The sequence below is a fragment of the Oncorhynchus tshawytscha genome, linkage group LG01, assembly GCF_018296145.1.
Source record: "Oncorhynchus tshawytscha isolate Ot180627B linkage group LG01, Otsh_v2.0, whole genome shotgun sequence".
Classification (NCBI taxonomy): domain Eukaryota; kingdom Metazoa; phylum Chordata; class Actinopteri; order Salmoniformes; family Salmonidae; genus Oncorhynchus; species Oncorhynchus tshawytscha.
The window spans coordinates 38947794-38961835 of NC_056429.1; the positions used below are offsets into that span (position 1 = coordinate 38947794).

Here is a 14042-nt window from a genome sequence, read left to right on the forward strand (position 1 = left end):
TTACAATAATGTTGTACTGAATTGAAAATACATTAGTGACTGTAAAACATAACATGGCCTATAAATATGTGAGCACAGTATGTAACTACATGAACCGAATTGATCCAATTGGCAACGTTACCAGCCAGCCATTCAGTTTAACAAATCGAGACCTGTCATCATGTGTCCCTTCATGCATTATACATTACACTTAAATACTTTATCCTAAATGTAGGTACTTTACATGAACTATTTCTCAAAGATGATCACTCATCAACAGTTTTTGTCATAGACATACAGTACTCCGGGAATAGAAAATGCAAGAGAATATGTGTGATGTTGAATAGCAATAAGAGCAGGATGATCTATATCCTACAAGTTTTGCCTCAACTTTTTGTCACGGCTGGAATAGAGCTGGCTGTGTTTTCCCAGGTAGGCCTAACTTCCAGTAGCCTGACCTGACCATGTCCATGCTACGTCCTGTCCAGAGAACAGCTTGATTTGTAGGGATGGGTCAGAGCCCTCCATCTGAGTCAGATCAAATTCCCGGGGTACGTATGTCATGCTGCCTGGGTGCCATCTTGTAACAGTAGTTCAGGCAAGTCAGACTCTGTGTGGATCTTGGCGTGGCAGTTGAGTTACGGTTGAGTTAAGGTGTAGCGGTTGAGTTATGGCCGGATGAGGTGGCAACAGTTGAGGAATCTCCATCCCTCTGAGCGCCGCTCGTGGTGACCCCGTAAATCTGTCTGATGGAGAGAGAGGGTTCCCAACCTCCCATGCTCTGGCCAACACAGCTTTCCCGGGGGGGCCAGGGTCAGGGACCAAACCTCACTTCACCTCAGCAGCCCCGTGGGGAGGAATTGGTTATGGAGGTCATGGGGGTATGAGGGATGGGGTACAGGCTAGGTCATGGGTGGAGGTAATACAGTATCTATCATTACGGGGCAACACTATACTGTTTATATGGCCTGGAGGGACACTTTGACATGTTTTGATGACTTAAAATGGCATGGGAGTATGTATGAGTTTAGAGAAGAGCTGCTATGGATTTATTTCACTCATCCCACTCTCTCTCCCTCTCAGGAGACAGCACTAGGACAGGCTCTCTAACCCCCCCTCCTCCTTCTCTCTTTATCTCTCTCTCTCTCGCTCTCCAGCTTTAAATAATGTGCAGCTTATAGCAGGCCTGGGCATCTCCAGTCATCTGTGGCCTGATTGGTGTCACACTTTTTCCCTAGCCCCAGCTAACACAGCTGACTCCAATAATCAACTAATCCTGATCTTCAGTTAAGAATGCAATTAGTTTAAATCAGGTGTGTTTGCTAGGGATCGGGGAAAAGTGTGACACCAATCAGGCCCCCGAGGACTGGAGTTGCCCAGGCCTGTAAAGGCTTGGTAAGCCTTCATAAATACTACATAAATGTGTTACAAATCATCTAACCATATGTCATGCTTTAAAGGGTTAATAAATGTCGCATAAAAGTGTGACATAACCACCAATGTCAAATATGACATGACCCACTATGTCAAATATGACATAATTCTGTGCTTTATAAAGGGTGACATAAGCACCGTTTAATAAAGGCCTTATAAATCATATTAAATTGAGGCTTCACAAAGCATTGATAACCCTGTCATGCATCTTGGTAGAGCATTGCAACCCCAGGATATTGGGTTCGATTCCCGGGACCACCCATACGTAAAAATGTATTCACAAATGACTGTACTGTAAGTCGCTTTGGATAAAATGTTTGCAAAATGTTATAAATTCTATTATATTTTACTAAAACATTTATTGGACGGCCCAACCTCTTGGGTGCATAGTCAGTATTGGAACTGACCTCAACTTACCCCAAAATGATGTGATGCAGGATGACACACACACTAAAGTACCAAAAAATGTTGGTAGGGCCATTTAAAATCTGTTACATTTTATTGCCTACTTCCAGGTTTTATTGCCTCCTTCCAGGTTTTGGATTTCCTGAAAAAAATTCTGGATTACCCCAGATTCTTTACAGTATTTTAAATAGATAAACAACAAAATTGGATTTTATGTGTTCACAGTAATGCTTAAATCACATCAGGTGATGTCTTTTGAGGTCTGGAAAAAATCTAAGAACATTTTTGCGTGTAGTTGCCATTTAATTCAGTGAGAATGCCCATGTACTGTTGTTTGGTTAGCAGGTTTTCTGTAGTAAGCGCACATGTGATGTGATTCAGCCACCAATGGAATGGGTGGACTAAAAGGTCAGCAAAACTCTGTATTATTCAGAGCCCCTTGAAATGACACCATATATTAACACTTAACACCATACATTCTACAGACCCTACAGTATTCCCTGCTATACTTTTACTGTGGCACCGAGAATAGTTCTTGCTCTAAGACAATATGTATTCCATACAGTTGAAGTCGGGAGTTTACCACCACTGCACACGTTTCTTGTTAACAAACTATAGTTTTGGCAAGTCGGTTAGGACATCTAGTTTGTGCAAGACACAAGTCATTTTTCCAACAATTGTTTACAGACAGATTATTTAACTTATAATTCACTGTATCACAATTCCAGTGGGTCAGAAGTTTACATACTCTAAGTTGACTGTGCCTTTAAACAGCTTGGAAAATTCCAGAAAATGATGTCATGGCTTTAGAAGCTTCTGATAGGCTAACTGACATCATTTGTGTCAATTGGAGGTGGGAATCATGGGAAAATCAGAAGAAATCAGCCAAGACATCAGAAAAAAAACTCTGTAGACCTCTACAAGTCTGGTTCATCCTTGGGAGCAATTTCCAAACGCCTGAAGGTACCATGTTGATCTGTACAAACAATAGTATGCAAGTATAAACACCATGGGACCACGCAGCTGTCATACCGCTCAGGAAGGTGACGCGTTCTGTCTCCTAGAGATGAACGTACTTGGTGCGAAAAGTGCAAATCAATCCCAGAACAACAGCAAAGGACCTTGAGAAGATGCTGGAGGATACAGGTACAAAAGTATCTATATCCACAGTAAAACAAGTCCTATATCGACATAACCTGAAAGGCCGCTCAGCAAGGAAGAAGCCACTGCTCCAAAACTGCCATAAATAAAGCCAGACTACAGTTTGCAATTGCACATGGGGACAAAGATCGTACTTTTTGGAGAAATGTCCTCTGGTCTGATGAAACAAAAATAGAACTGTTTGGCCATAATGACCATCGTTATGTTTGGAGGAAAAAGGGGGATGCTTGCAAGCAGGAGAACACCATCCCAACCGTGAAGCACGGGGGTGGCAGCATCATGTTGTGGGGGTGCTTTATTGCAGGAGGGACTGGTGACCTTCACAAAATAGATGGCATCATGAGGGAGGAAAATTATGTGGATATATTGAAGCAAAATCTCAAGACATAATTCCGGAAGTTAAAGCTTGGTCACAAATGGGTCTTCCAAATGGACAATAACCCCAAGCATGTTTCCAAAGTTGTGTCAACATGGCCGAAGGACAACAAAGTCAAGGTGTTGGAGTGGCCATCACAAAGCCCTGACCTCAATCCTATAGAACATTTGTGGGCAGAACTGAACAAGCGTGTGCGAGCAAGGAGGCCGACAAACCTGACTCCGTTACACCAGCTCTGTCAGGATGAATGGGCCAAAATTCACCAAACTTATTGTGGGAAGCTTATGGAAGGCTACCCAAAACGTTTGACCCAAGTTAAACAATTTAAAGGCAATGCTACCAAATACTAGGTAAACATCTGACCCACTGGGAAAGTGATGAAAGAAATAAAAGCTGAAATAAATAATTCTCTCTACAATTATTCTGACATTTCTCATTCTGAAAAATAAAGTGGTGATCCTAACTGACCTAAAACAGGGAATTTTTACTAGGATTAAATGTCAGGAATCGTGAAAAACTGAGTTTAAATGTATTTGGCTAAGGTGTCTGTAAACTTCCGACTTCAACTCTTTATACAGCTATTTGTATTGAGGGCATTTATTTGACATTGGTACATGTTTCTAAATCCACATTTAATGCAAATGTCACTTAAATATGAACAAATATGAATCATTGTTAATGTTTAGATAATTATTTGTATATATCATTAATAGTTATTGACACATGTAAGTGTCCCGGAAGTACTTTCTTAGTGTTGCTGACGAGACGCTGATCATGTGATGAGGTAACAAATCAAATGCCCATTTGTGCTGCCACTGGACAGCGAAAAACAAATAAGTTAACCTTTATTTATTGCCATTTAAATTTGTTTGTAATTTGTAGTAGTTAAGTGTTAAATTAGATTCTATACTGTAGCTACCTCAATGGTTATTTCCGATAATTTCAGTGACTTCACAAAAATGACTAGCTAGCCTAAATGTAGCTAGCAGGCTCAGCCAAATACAAATCCCCTAGATACAGCCACGTCTCATATTCACGTCTCACAGTCACATTTGACATTGGTGATAATTACACACAGTTGTGCCACATCTATGAACCCTTTATAAAAACATGACATATGGTTAAAGATGCTTTGTAACACTTATGTAGTGCTTCTGAAGGCATTTACGAAGGAGCCTTTATAAACTGAACGTAATTTAAAGTGGGACCTCTTTTGGTCTTCTCTCTCTCCCTCTCCCTCTCCCTCACTCAGCTCAGGGCTTGACAGGCCGCCATGTCTTTAAAGTGAATCAAATATTGGTAATCTACCTTTGGCAGGGCAGTCATGACCTGCAGAGCACAGTACTAAGCGTTTCACAGTAGGCAGGGTGAAGAATATATTGTTACCATTCAAAACAAATTACCTTGGTTGGAGTATTGGCACAGTACCTCTCCAAGAAACGAAGGGTACTCGTTAGAGATTCCCATTTATCAGAGTATGTCAGAGCAGATTCCCCATTCATCAGAATTTTTACTCTTCCAGTATACAAAACAGTTATCCAAAAACATCTGATCTAATCTACAGGCAAATGTGGAGTTGGGCTTGATGTGGATATAATACACTGTACAGATGTAGGATCTTAATTTACGACATAAAGATAAAAAACGTTAGACCTTGACCAGAACACGACAGATGAATAAAAATATTAATCAAATGTATTTATAGAGCTATTTTTTTTAGAACAGCAGTTATCACAAAGTTATCACAGAAATCGAGCCTAAAACCCCAGAGAGGAAGCAATGCCGATGTAGAGGCACGGTGGCTAGGAAAAAAATCCCTAGAAAGGCTGATGTGTAAAGTTGTGTAACACTCACCCTCAGACCTGGGAATCCACCCATGCCAGTCCCACCAGCAGGCCCCTATAGAAGAGCACAGGAACATCATGAGTAGAGGGTAGCAATGGACACACATGTGAACATAAACACGCGCATGCACCCAGGCACACACACAGAGACATACACACACGCCCAGGCCACACACAGGATAGTAAAGCTTTTCTCCAAATTACAGTATCATGCAGTCTGGCACACCCAGACACAGCTAATCATAACACAAACCATGTTTTGCTGTGAACCACACTTCTTTGTTGCTTCTCAGTCTACATACATTAAACAGTGCTTTTACAGAACTTTTTAAATCAATAAAAAAAACAATCAGTTTCCCGATTTGCTCATCTGCAGTATACTTTGCCAGCTCAATAAAGTGATTCCCTGTAACCTGCTGTTCTGTTGGAATCTGCCCAACACAGACAGCCCTGCGAAATTGTAACGGATTGCAGATCATCTCAACACGTTGAGCTCTAAAACGTTACAGACTGCTGGGCCTGGGCTGAGCTCATTCATCCAGAGCTACAGACGTCGAGAAACAGTCCAGAGAGTGTGTTCTAATCTAAGCCATGCGGTTGAGTCAACCCTGGCGTTTCGGAGGCCAAACGAGAACAATTGCTCTGTCTATATACTGTGCATGGCACAACTCAGCTCAGCAGAGCTAATCTCCTAAAGGTCATAGAGCAGGGCACAAGACATAGGGCAGGGGTGCACAACATTGTTCCTGGAGTGTGATTTTTTTGATAGAGACTGAATAGAGTATACAAACATGGCAACCGGAAACAGGCAAACGGTACCACAGCATCGGCTCTCGGACTAATAGGCTCTGAGACAGCTTCTACTCCCAAGCCATAAGACTGCTTAATAGCCAGACTGCTAAAAAGTAAATGAATGGTACCCAAACTATCTGCACGGACTCTATCTTGCACTGACCATACGCACACACACTAGACTATATATACACACCATATACACACTCACTCACACACCCTACATTGACACTCCCACATACATTCACAAACACTACATACAAAAACACACACACACACATACATACACATTACACAAACACACTTACACACTTTTACACTCATCATTTGCTGCTGCTACTCTGTTCTTTATGTGACTCTTATTATTATCCATCCTGATGCCTAGTAACTTCCCCCTGCTGTCACGTACTATCGACCTCAGATAGCTCCTACCGCTGCACATGGATCTGGTACTTGTGTATCTTATTTAAATCCTCTTGTGCTACTATTTTATTTTACATTACTATTATTATTTGTAGACCCTGCATCATTGGGAAAGGCTTGTAAGCAAGCTTAAAGTCTACACCAGTGATATTCGGCAAATTTGATTTGACTTAAAGGGATAGTGTGAGATTTTGGCAACTATTTACACAGAGTCGGCTGAACTGATGGATACCATTTCTAGGTCCCTGCGTGCAGTAGGAAGGAAACTGCTAAGTGACGTTAGCTCAGCGACTGGGATGCACCTGTAGACTCCCAGTCATTGCGCTAACGCTAGTTAGCAATGACTCGCGAAACTACCTTTGACTTGCTTCAAATGCACGCAGAGACATCAACATTGTAGCTACGAGTTCATCTGACTCTGGGTAAGTAGAAAAGGGACTTAATTGCCAAAATCTTGGACTATCCCTTTAAGAGGAGGAGGGACGTAGATCTTACCTCGTCGCCATCAGGACCAGGAGGACCCCTTTCACCAACATCTCCAACAACTCCCTGCATGCAAAAGAACAGCAAGTTTTCATTTACACAATGTTGGCAGTTCAGTTAGGAGTTATGGGGCTCCTTTAGATATTCCGATGCTCCTGGGTATAATCTCCTCATTGTAGGCCTATCAGATCGAACAGGGCAAAGGGCGCTGGCCCTCCTTACCTGCCTACACCTGCCTATTTGCATATTGTGGGATATTCTGATGTTCTCCATTCTCTCCCCTGTGTTCCAGAACTTCCAGCTCTGAGTGTTCCATCCCCAGCGTTACAGTTCCAGAGAGAGAGAGAGAAGGAGGCTTTGATAACCCCTCTCCACTCACTCACAGACAGATGCTGGTGTGCCTGGTCTGGGCCATTGGCCCACTTGGTATCCCAGCTGGCCACAGCACAGCGAAGCTGTCAGATGCCTTGCTCACTGACACTTGTGTTTTTATAGCGTTTTTCGCTATGTCATGCCTTTGGTTACTCTATCTCTGTATGTGAGACACTGTTTTCCTATGCCAACCTAACTGGCACTGAGAGAGACTCACTCAAATGGCAAGTTGAATGCCAAGGTATGCATATCCTCATGTTGTTGGCATCCTGTCCATAGGTTGTTTTTATATCACGGGTAATCTATTTTTGGCTGTGTGTGAATTGTTACTTTTGGCACTGAATGTGCCGAGTGCATTTGCACATTAGCAATGAACACTCACAGAATACAGATGAAGGCAAGCTTTGGCTTTAAATTTCCTTAGGGCTTCCTGTGTTGAGGGTAAATGATTACTTCTGTGGGAGTAGCAGATGTACACCATTATGGGTTGTGTAACACTTCTTTCTGACCTCTATTCTTCCCACCTCCTCTCCTCTACTCTCTCCTTATCCTATCCTCTCTTCTTATCTCCCCGTTCCGCCCTCTTGATAGCGCATGACAATTTCCACAAATTGGACCACAGTTATTGACCCAGGATGCATGCGGACCATTCTAGTTTTCCCCCCCTGTCCAGGAATATCACGGGTTTCAAAGCTGTGTGGTGTTGTGTAGTCCATTACCTGTTTTCCTTTGGGACCGGTCTTCCCAACAGGACCGGGAATACCCTGGGGGGGAAAAAAAACACAAGGAAACTCTCAGATGAGGAAAGGTGACTGCCGTTTGCTGTGTAATTCGTCTATGATAAAATCGTAGTCAAGACCTCCCTCACAGAATGAATCATACAGTTTTTTTTTTATTGTTTTACAGGACTTTACTGCCAGGGTAAGTTATTAAGGGAAGATAAACACTGTACTACGGTCCAGGGGACTTATGATTTATTTCATGATGAAGAAGCATATTTTCCACTGACACAACATGGCATTGCATTGTGGAAAATGTACTTATTAGACATTTTATTGTCCTTATAAGAACTCTGTGAGGGGAGATCGCTGTAGCTGCTTTGTTAGTATCAGCAAACATTCATTTGGATCTATAAATAAAACCATACAATTAACAGGGCTAAGCACATATTTTCCTGTTGCTTAATAGCTCCGAAATAGATGAAACGCAACATGAATTGCCTTTGGTTAGATCCGAGTTTACTGATATTGACGACCCTCGTCCTGTCCATGTCTACATGGAAGGTTCAAGAGGAGTACAACTGATAGGATGAGTTAGCCAGTAGCCTTGGTTATATCCTACACCTATAGCAAACAAAGAGGACAATGTCTCCTACCTGACAGACCCTTAATTAGGTGCACATACTGCATAAATCAAGGTGATACTTACTCTCTCCCCTTCCTGCCCGGCTGAACCAGCTATACCAGGAGGCCCAATGAATCCCTGATAACCAAAGCACACATACAGTACATGTGAACCCGTTTGTAACACTTTGCCTGGAGGTATAATGCAAAGTAAGACTTGTCATGAGCGTGTCTGACCACGTAATAATGTCTTTAAAACCATCCTCAACATCTAATGGAAGACGTTGTTTGGACAGAATGTACGGAACAACATATCTTTACTTGGTCTACTGATGGATAGGACGGCGGGGCATTACTGAACTAAAGATTCATCAGTCACACTCAGACAATGGAAGTGGAACAGGCAGGCTGTTGGACCTACAGTACAGTATATGCATAGAGATAAATCATCATCTCTCTCTGATGGTATAGTACATACATTTCTAACCTGGTACCCCTGCACATTGACTCGGAACCAGTACCCTCTGTATATAGCCTCGTTATTGTTATTTTATTGTGTTACTTTTTAGTCTATATTTTTACTTTAGTTTTATTTGGTAAATACATTCTTAACTCTATTTTTTTTTTTAACTGCATTGTTGGTTAAGGGCTTGTAAGTAAGCATTTCACGGTAAGGTAATACACCTGTTGTATTCGGCACATTTGACAAATACAATTTGATACAGATAAACCACTGTGACATCGAGCAGACTGTTGAATACCTGAACAGGTTTATCTTAAGCCCATCAAAGCAATAGTGTCTCTGAACTCATTGAGTTCTGGGAATTCTGCGTGTCAGGTATGTAAACGTATGTAGCGGTCTTGATTGTAGCCAGATCAGAGATCAATGATGATGATATACCCCTACTCTAGTGCTGGCATGCTGACATATGTCCTATATATATATATATATATAAACATTTTAACCCTGGCCTGTCCACGCAGGAGGCCTTTTGCCTTTTGGTAGGCCGTCATTGTAAATAAGAATTTGTTCTTAACTGACTTGCCTAGTTAAGTAAAGGTTCAATACAAAAATGCAATATGCAAGCACACACACTAACTTAAAAAACAACAACTTGAAACTGAAGCCAAGCTATCAGTCTAATGATACATTGTCTGGCTTCATGGACAGATATGAGAGGGATAAATCTCCATCTTTCCACCTCTCCTTTCTCTCATTCTACCATTCCATCTTTCTGTCAGAGGAACTCTTCACCCAGGTCTCATTCGGCTGAAGCAGTTCCGTCCGTGAAATAGAAGTGTTTCATGGCTAGGGAAGCAGGTCAACTGGTCCTGTATCCATGCGGCTCACTAGAAAAGTTACATCTATGGAAAAAACGGTCTTAGCTGACAGGCTAAGAGCCAAATAGAAACGTTTCAAGTGGCCAATTATCCATGCTCGATTGAAAAGTGACATGCGGTGCAACCTTCAATATATGTTTCTTAGCTGACAGGCTAAGAGCTGCTGACCACCCGAGAGAAGAAAAGTTACATGCGGCCATTTTTCCACTCTGTTGTAAAAAATAAAATAAAAAGTAACTAGTGGTGCATCTTTCAAAACATTTACATTTATAATTACTCATCCCTCTTTGCGGACAGGCTACGATCTGCTGACCACTTCAGAGAGAGGAGATCAGGCATGTCCACATTTCATCAGTATGGAACATAATACTCATCTGGCAATAGCAAAAAAACGCCTCATCACCACTACCTCACAAATCACCACACAAAATGAGAGGGAAATATGGAAGGCAAGCTTTTGCTTTTATTCTGACTAGCTAAAAGGGAGAGGAGTGGACACTTGAAGAGGCAGAGTTGAGTCCAGTGTGGGGGACAGGAGACTTCTATAATTGTCACACCCTGACCATAGTTTGCTTTGTATGTTTCGTTTGGTCAGGGTGTGATCTGAGTGGGCATTCTATGTTGTGTGTCTAGTTTGTCTGTTTCTGTGTTTGGCCTGATATGGTTCTCAATCAGAGGTGGGTGATTGTTCCTGTCTCTGTGTTTAGGGGCTGTTTTTTATTTTTTATTTTTTTGTTTATTTTTTTATTTTTTTGTTAGTCTATTCATGTATAGTTTCTTTATTAAAGAACCACGAATAATAACCACGCTGCGTTTGGTCCGCCTCTCCTTCGACACAAGAAAACCGTTACAATAATAAGAGCAGACAGCAGTCTGGGATAGTGGCGGTCTGGCAGCTTATCTGCTATGTTTTGGATTCTACCTTCACTTAAACATAATACAACATGGATGCAAGACTCTCTCTCTCTCTCGCTCTCTCTTTCTTTTTCTACATTCTTCAGCAATGGAAAACTACCAGAGATGTCTCAAACTCATTGAGCCCTGTAGTTTTCCCTAATAGGCTGATATGTCATTCTGTCTCTGACAACATGTTGGCATAAACAAAAATGACAAACTGAGGGATTCTCCTTACACTTTTTTTTTTTTTTACTTTTCATTTATCCACCTCTTCATACCCTCCTCCCAACCTTTCTATCTATGCTCCAGCCCGTGCTCTTTTCCCTCCCTCTGTTCTCTAGCGGAGGGAGAGCATGCCTGTGCTTCCTGAGGAAAGGAATGAGCTGCTCTCGCAACAGAGCAGAAGCTCGACTGAGCGAAAACAGATCCCAGACCTGCTCCCAGAGGAATCTGCTGCAGTGGGAGCCTGCACCTTGTTAACACAACACAGGCCCTCTAACAGATCAGCCGTTCCCAGTGGAGCAGACAGGTAATCCCTTCAGGAAATTAAGTATTCCCTCTAATAGAGCCGAGTAAAGTGGAGGGGAGGGTAGTAGGGAGCTGTACTTACACGTACACCTTTAGGACCTGGGTTACCTTCTGGCCCAGCCAAACCCTGCAACAAAGGAGAGCAGCATAAGGAGAGGCCATTGTCACACAATACATTGTGTGTGTGTGTGTGTCTGTTACACAGGGGGGCAATACACACTTCCACACATAAAACACTAAATTGTACATTTTAGACAGGTAGGGAAATAAAATATTTGATTGCATAGACTAATTGTTTAAGTAAAAAGGAATGAGGAAACATGCCAGTCATACTCTCAGCTACATTACACTTATTATCATTGTTGTGCACACTTTTTTAGTTCAAACATTCATCGTCGGCATACTTATACAACACCTTTCTTCAAAATAATTGTTATTCAATATATAGTTGAAATCAAAATGATAAGGAGTCAAGTATTAGCTATTTGAATAAAAATGTCAAGCAAAAAGGTCACTAGTTGACAGTTTTTTCACTAAAGAGACTGAGGAGTGTGTCACTACTGTAGTTAGGGGAGAGACAGGAGGACATGATGTTCATTTCTGAGTACAGCAATATGATAGTACACAGGTAGTGATGTGGAATTCTGTGCAATGTAGACAAGCCGAGAGGATGGATGGAGGAATCTGGAGCATATTCACTGCACCTGCCTGCCAGGGTAACCTGCATCCCCAGTCACTCCTGGAAGTCCCGGTATGCCCTGCAGAGGGGAGGGGGGAGAGAGAAAGAGACAAAGAGAGAGAGATGGAGAGAGAGAAAGAGAGAAAAAAGAGATAAAAGAGAGGGATGAAAGAAGATAAACATTGGCCCTCACCAATACTGCCAACTCAGGAATAAAACAGGCACTGTTTGCCCTCACCCATCCCCTACAGCCAAACTGTAGCAGAACACACACTCTCTCTCTGGCTCCTCCACTTCCAGTTCCAGCCTGAACCATCACCTCGGGGGAACAGAGTGGCACCTGGTGCTGAAGTCATCTCAACACCTTAAATGATTTACTTTGTAAGTGTGCTGCGTGAGTGCACTCCGTTTTAGGACGTTTTGTGTTGAAAGGGGAAACATGTTAATTGATAGCTTCTTGAGTGGCAGAGAAATGGCTGAGAACACAGAGACAGCTGAAGAGTGACTATACCAAATGTCTTCCAGGCTACAGCTGCCTGTCTCTTTCTCTCACTGTGCATGCGTGCGGGTGTGTCATGCTCTAGCCCAAAAATGGTCCATAATGAGATCAGTGACCTGGCGTTTTACTAAAATAAAAAAGGGACAAGTTTGACCCAATGAACGCTAAAGACTCACCTGTTCTCCAGGCTGTCCTTGTGGCCCTGGATAGCCCTTAGAACCCTGCAGGTAGAGAAAGAAAACATCTTAAATGAGACTGAGAGGAGAATATCACCTGCTCTACATTAGGTGTTAGGGATGTGCATCTTTCCCTTTCAAGACGATTCGACATGTATCTAGACACATGGGCTCAGGAAAAATCTGTTTTAGTTACAGGAAAAATCAGTTTCAGATTGAAATGATTCGGTGCGATTCGGTTTCATTACAGAACAAATCGATTTAATTTGGTTTGATGCGATACGATACGATTCAATGCATTAGCATTTGTTGTGTAAACACATTCACTATTCCATTCTTAACTCAAATCTGCTGCTGATGGTGCTCATGAGCTGGGCACATCTCTGAACTGGATCTGTCTGAGCTGACGTGTGTGTGTGTGTGTGTGTGTGTGTGTGTGTGTGTGTGTGTGTGTGTGTGTGTGTGCGTGCGTGCATACGTGTAAATTATGTATGACTATGGTGTATGTACTATGTAGGCAACTGAGCTGAGCCATAAGAGAGACTAGGCATCTACTGTACCACTATCAGATTGGTTCTGAAATCACCACTACCCACTAATTAACTTGCAGATTAAGTGTTTGAGCTAGTAAAGTATAAATATTTATCGTTCACAAATTCCACCCCATCTCAAAATCGAAAAGGTTACGACCGTTTGGACGTTTTTACGGAGTGATCCTCTCCTCTCGCTTCGGCCATGGGGTGAGCCTCACAATAGTGATTGGTGTCCTTGTTATGACATTTTCAACTTTACCCTGTATATCTAAAAATTACCATATACGTTGATTGTTCAAAGCAAAACTACCAAAACTATTGCTGATGGTGAACCTCAACAATCAAAATAAAATCTAAGGCATAGCGATTCATAGTATTTTAATACATTTTCTGACCGCGGACCAATGCACTTTTATCATAAACATTGGAATTCGGGGCCGATGCTTACAGTGTATCGGTGAATCGTTACTTCCCAATACAGGGCCTCTGACTGACTGAGTTATGCACAGTGATATCTGAACTGGGTCAGCGGAGGTAGGAAAGGAGGGAAAGAGGGGAAAAGAGAGAGAAAGAGGGGTTGGGTAAAGAGAGAGAGAATTTCTGTTGTGATCCTGTCAGTAGGAGGCGGAATACATAGCCAGGTAGCCAAAGGTCTGTCTGTGTGCATTTCAGCCATACAATCATAAAAAACACAGGACCACTGAGGACAGGATGCCCAGGGTTGTCTATGGATTCTAGAACATTCCAGAGCTTCCTTCCTCCTTCCCAGCACCTGGC

General features: G+C 42.2%; 1 protein-coding gene across 1 annotated transcript in view; it reads right to left on the reverse strand.

The window, feature by feature from the left end:
• Positions 1-14042, reverse strand: part of LOC112250505 (collagen alpha-1(XXIV) chain) — a 205918-nt gene that overhangs the window by 120475 nt on the left and 71401 nt on the right. Inside the window, exons 9-15 of the mRNA XM_042321159.1 lie at positions 12733-12777; positions 12083-12136; positions 11461-11505; positions 8698-8751; positions 7989-8033; positions 6910-6963; positions 5210-5254 (exon numbers count right to left, since the gene is read on the reverse strand). Coding sequence (XP_042177093.1) covers positions 5210-5254; positions 6910-6963; positions 7989-8033; positions 8698-8751; positions 11461-11505; positions 12083-12136; positions 12733-12777 — 342 coding nt within the window. The remainder of the gene's footprint in view (positions 1-5209; positions 5255-6909; positions 6964-7988; positions 8034-8697; positions 8752-11460; positions 11506-12082; positions 12137-12732; positions 12778-14042) is intronic.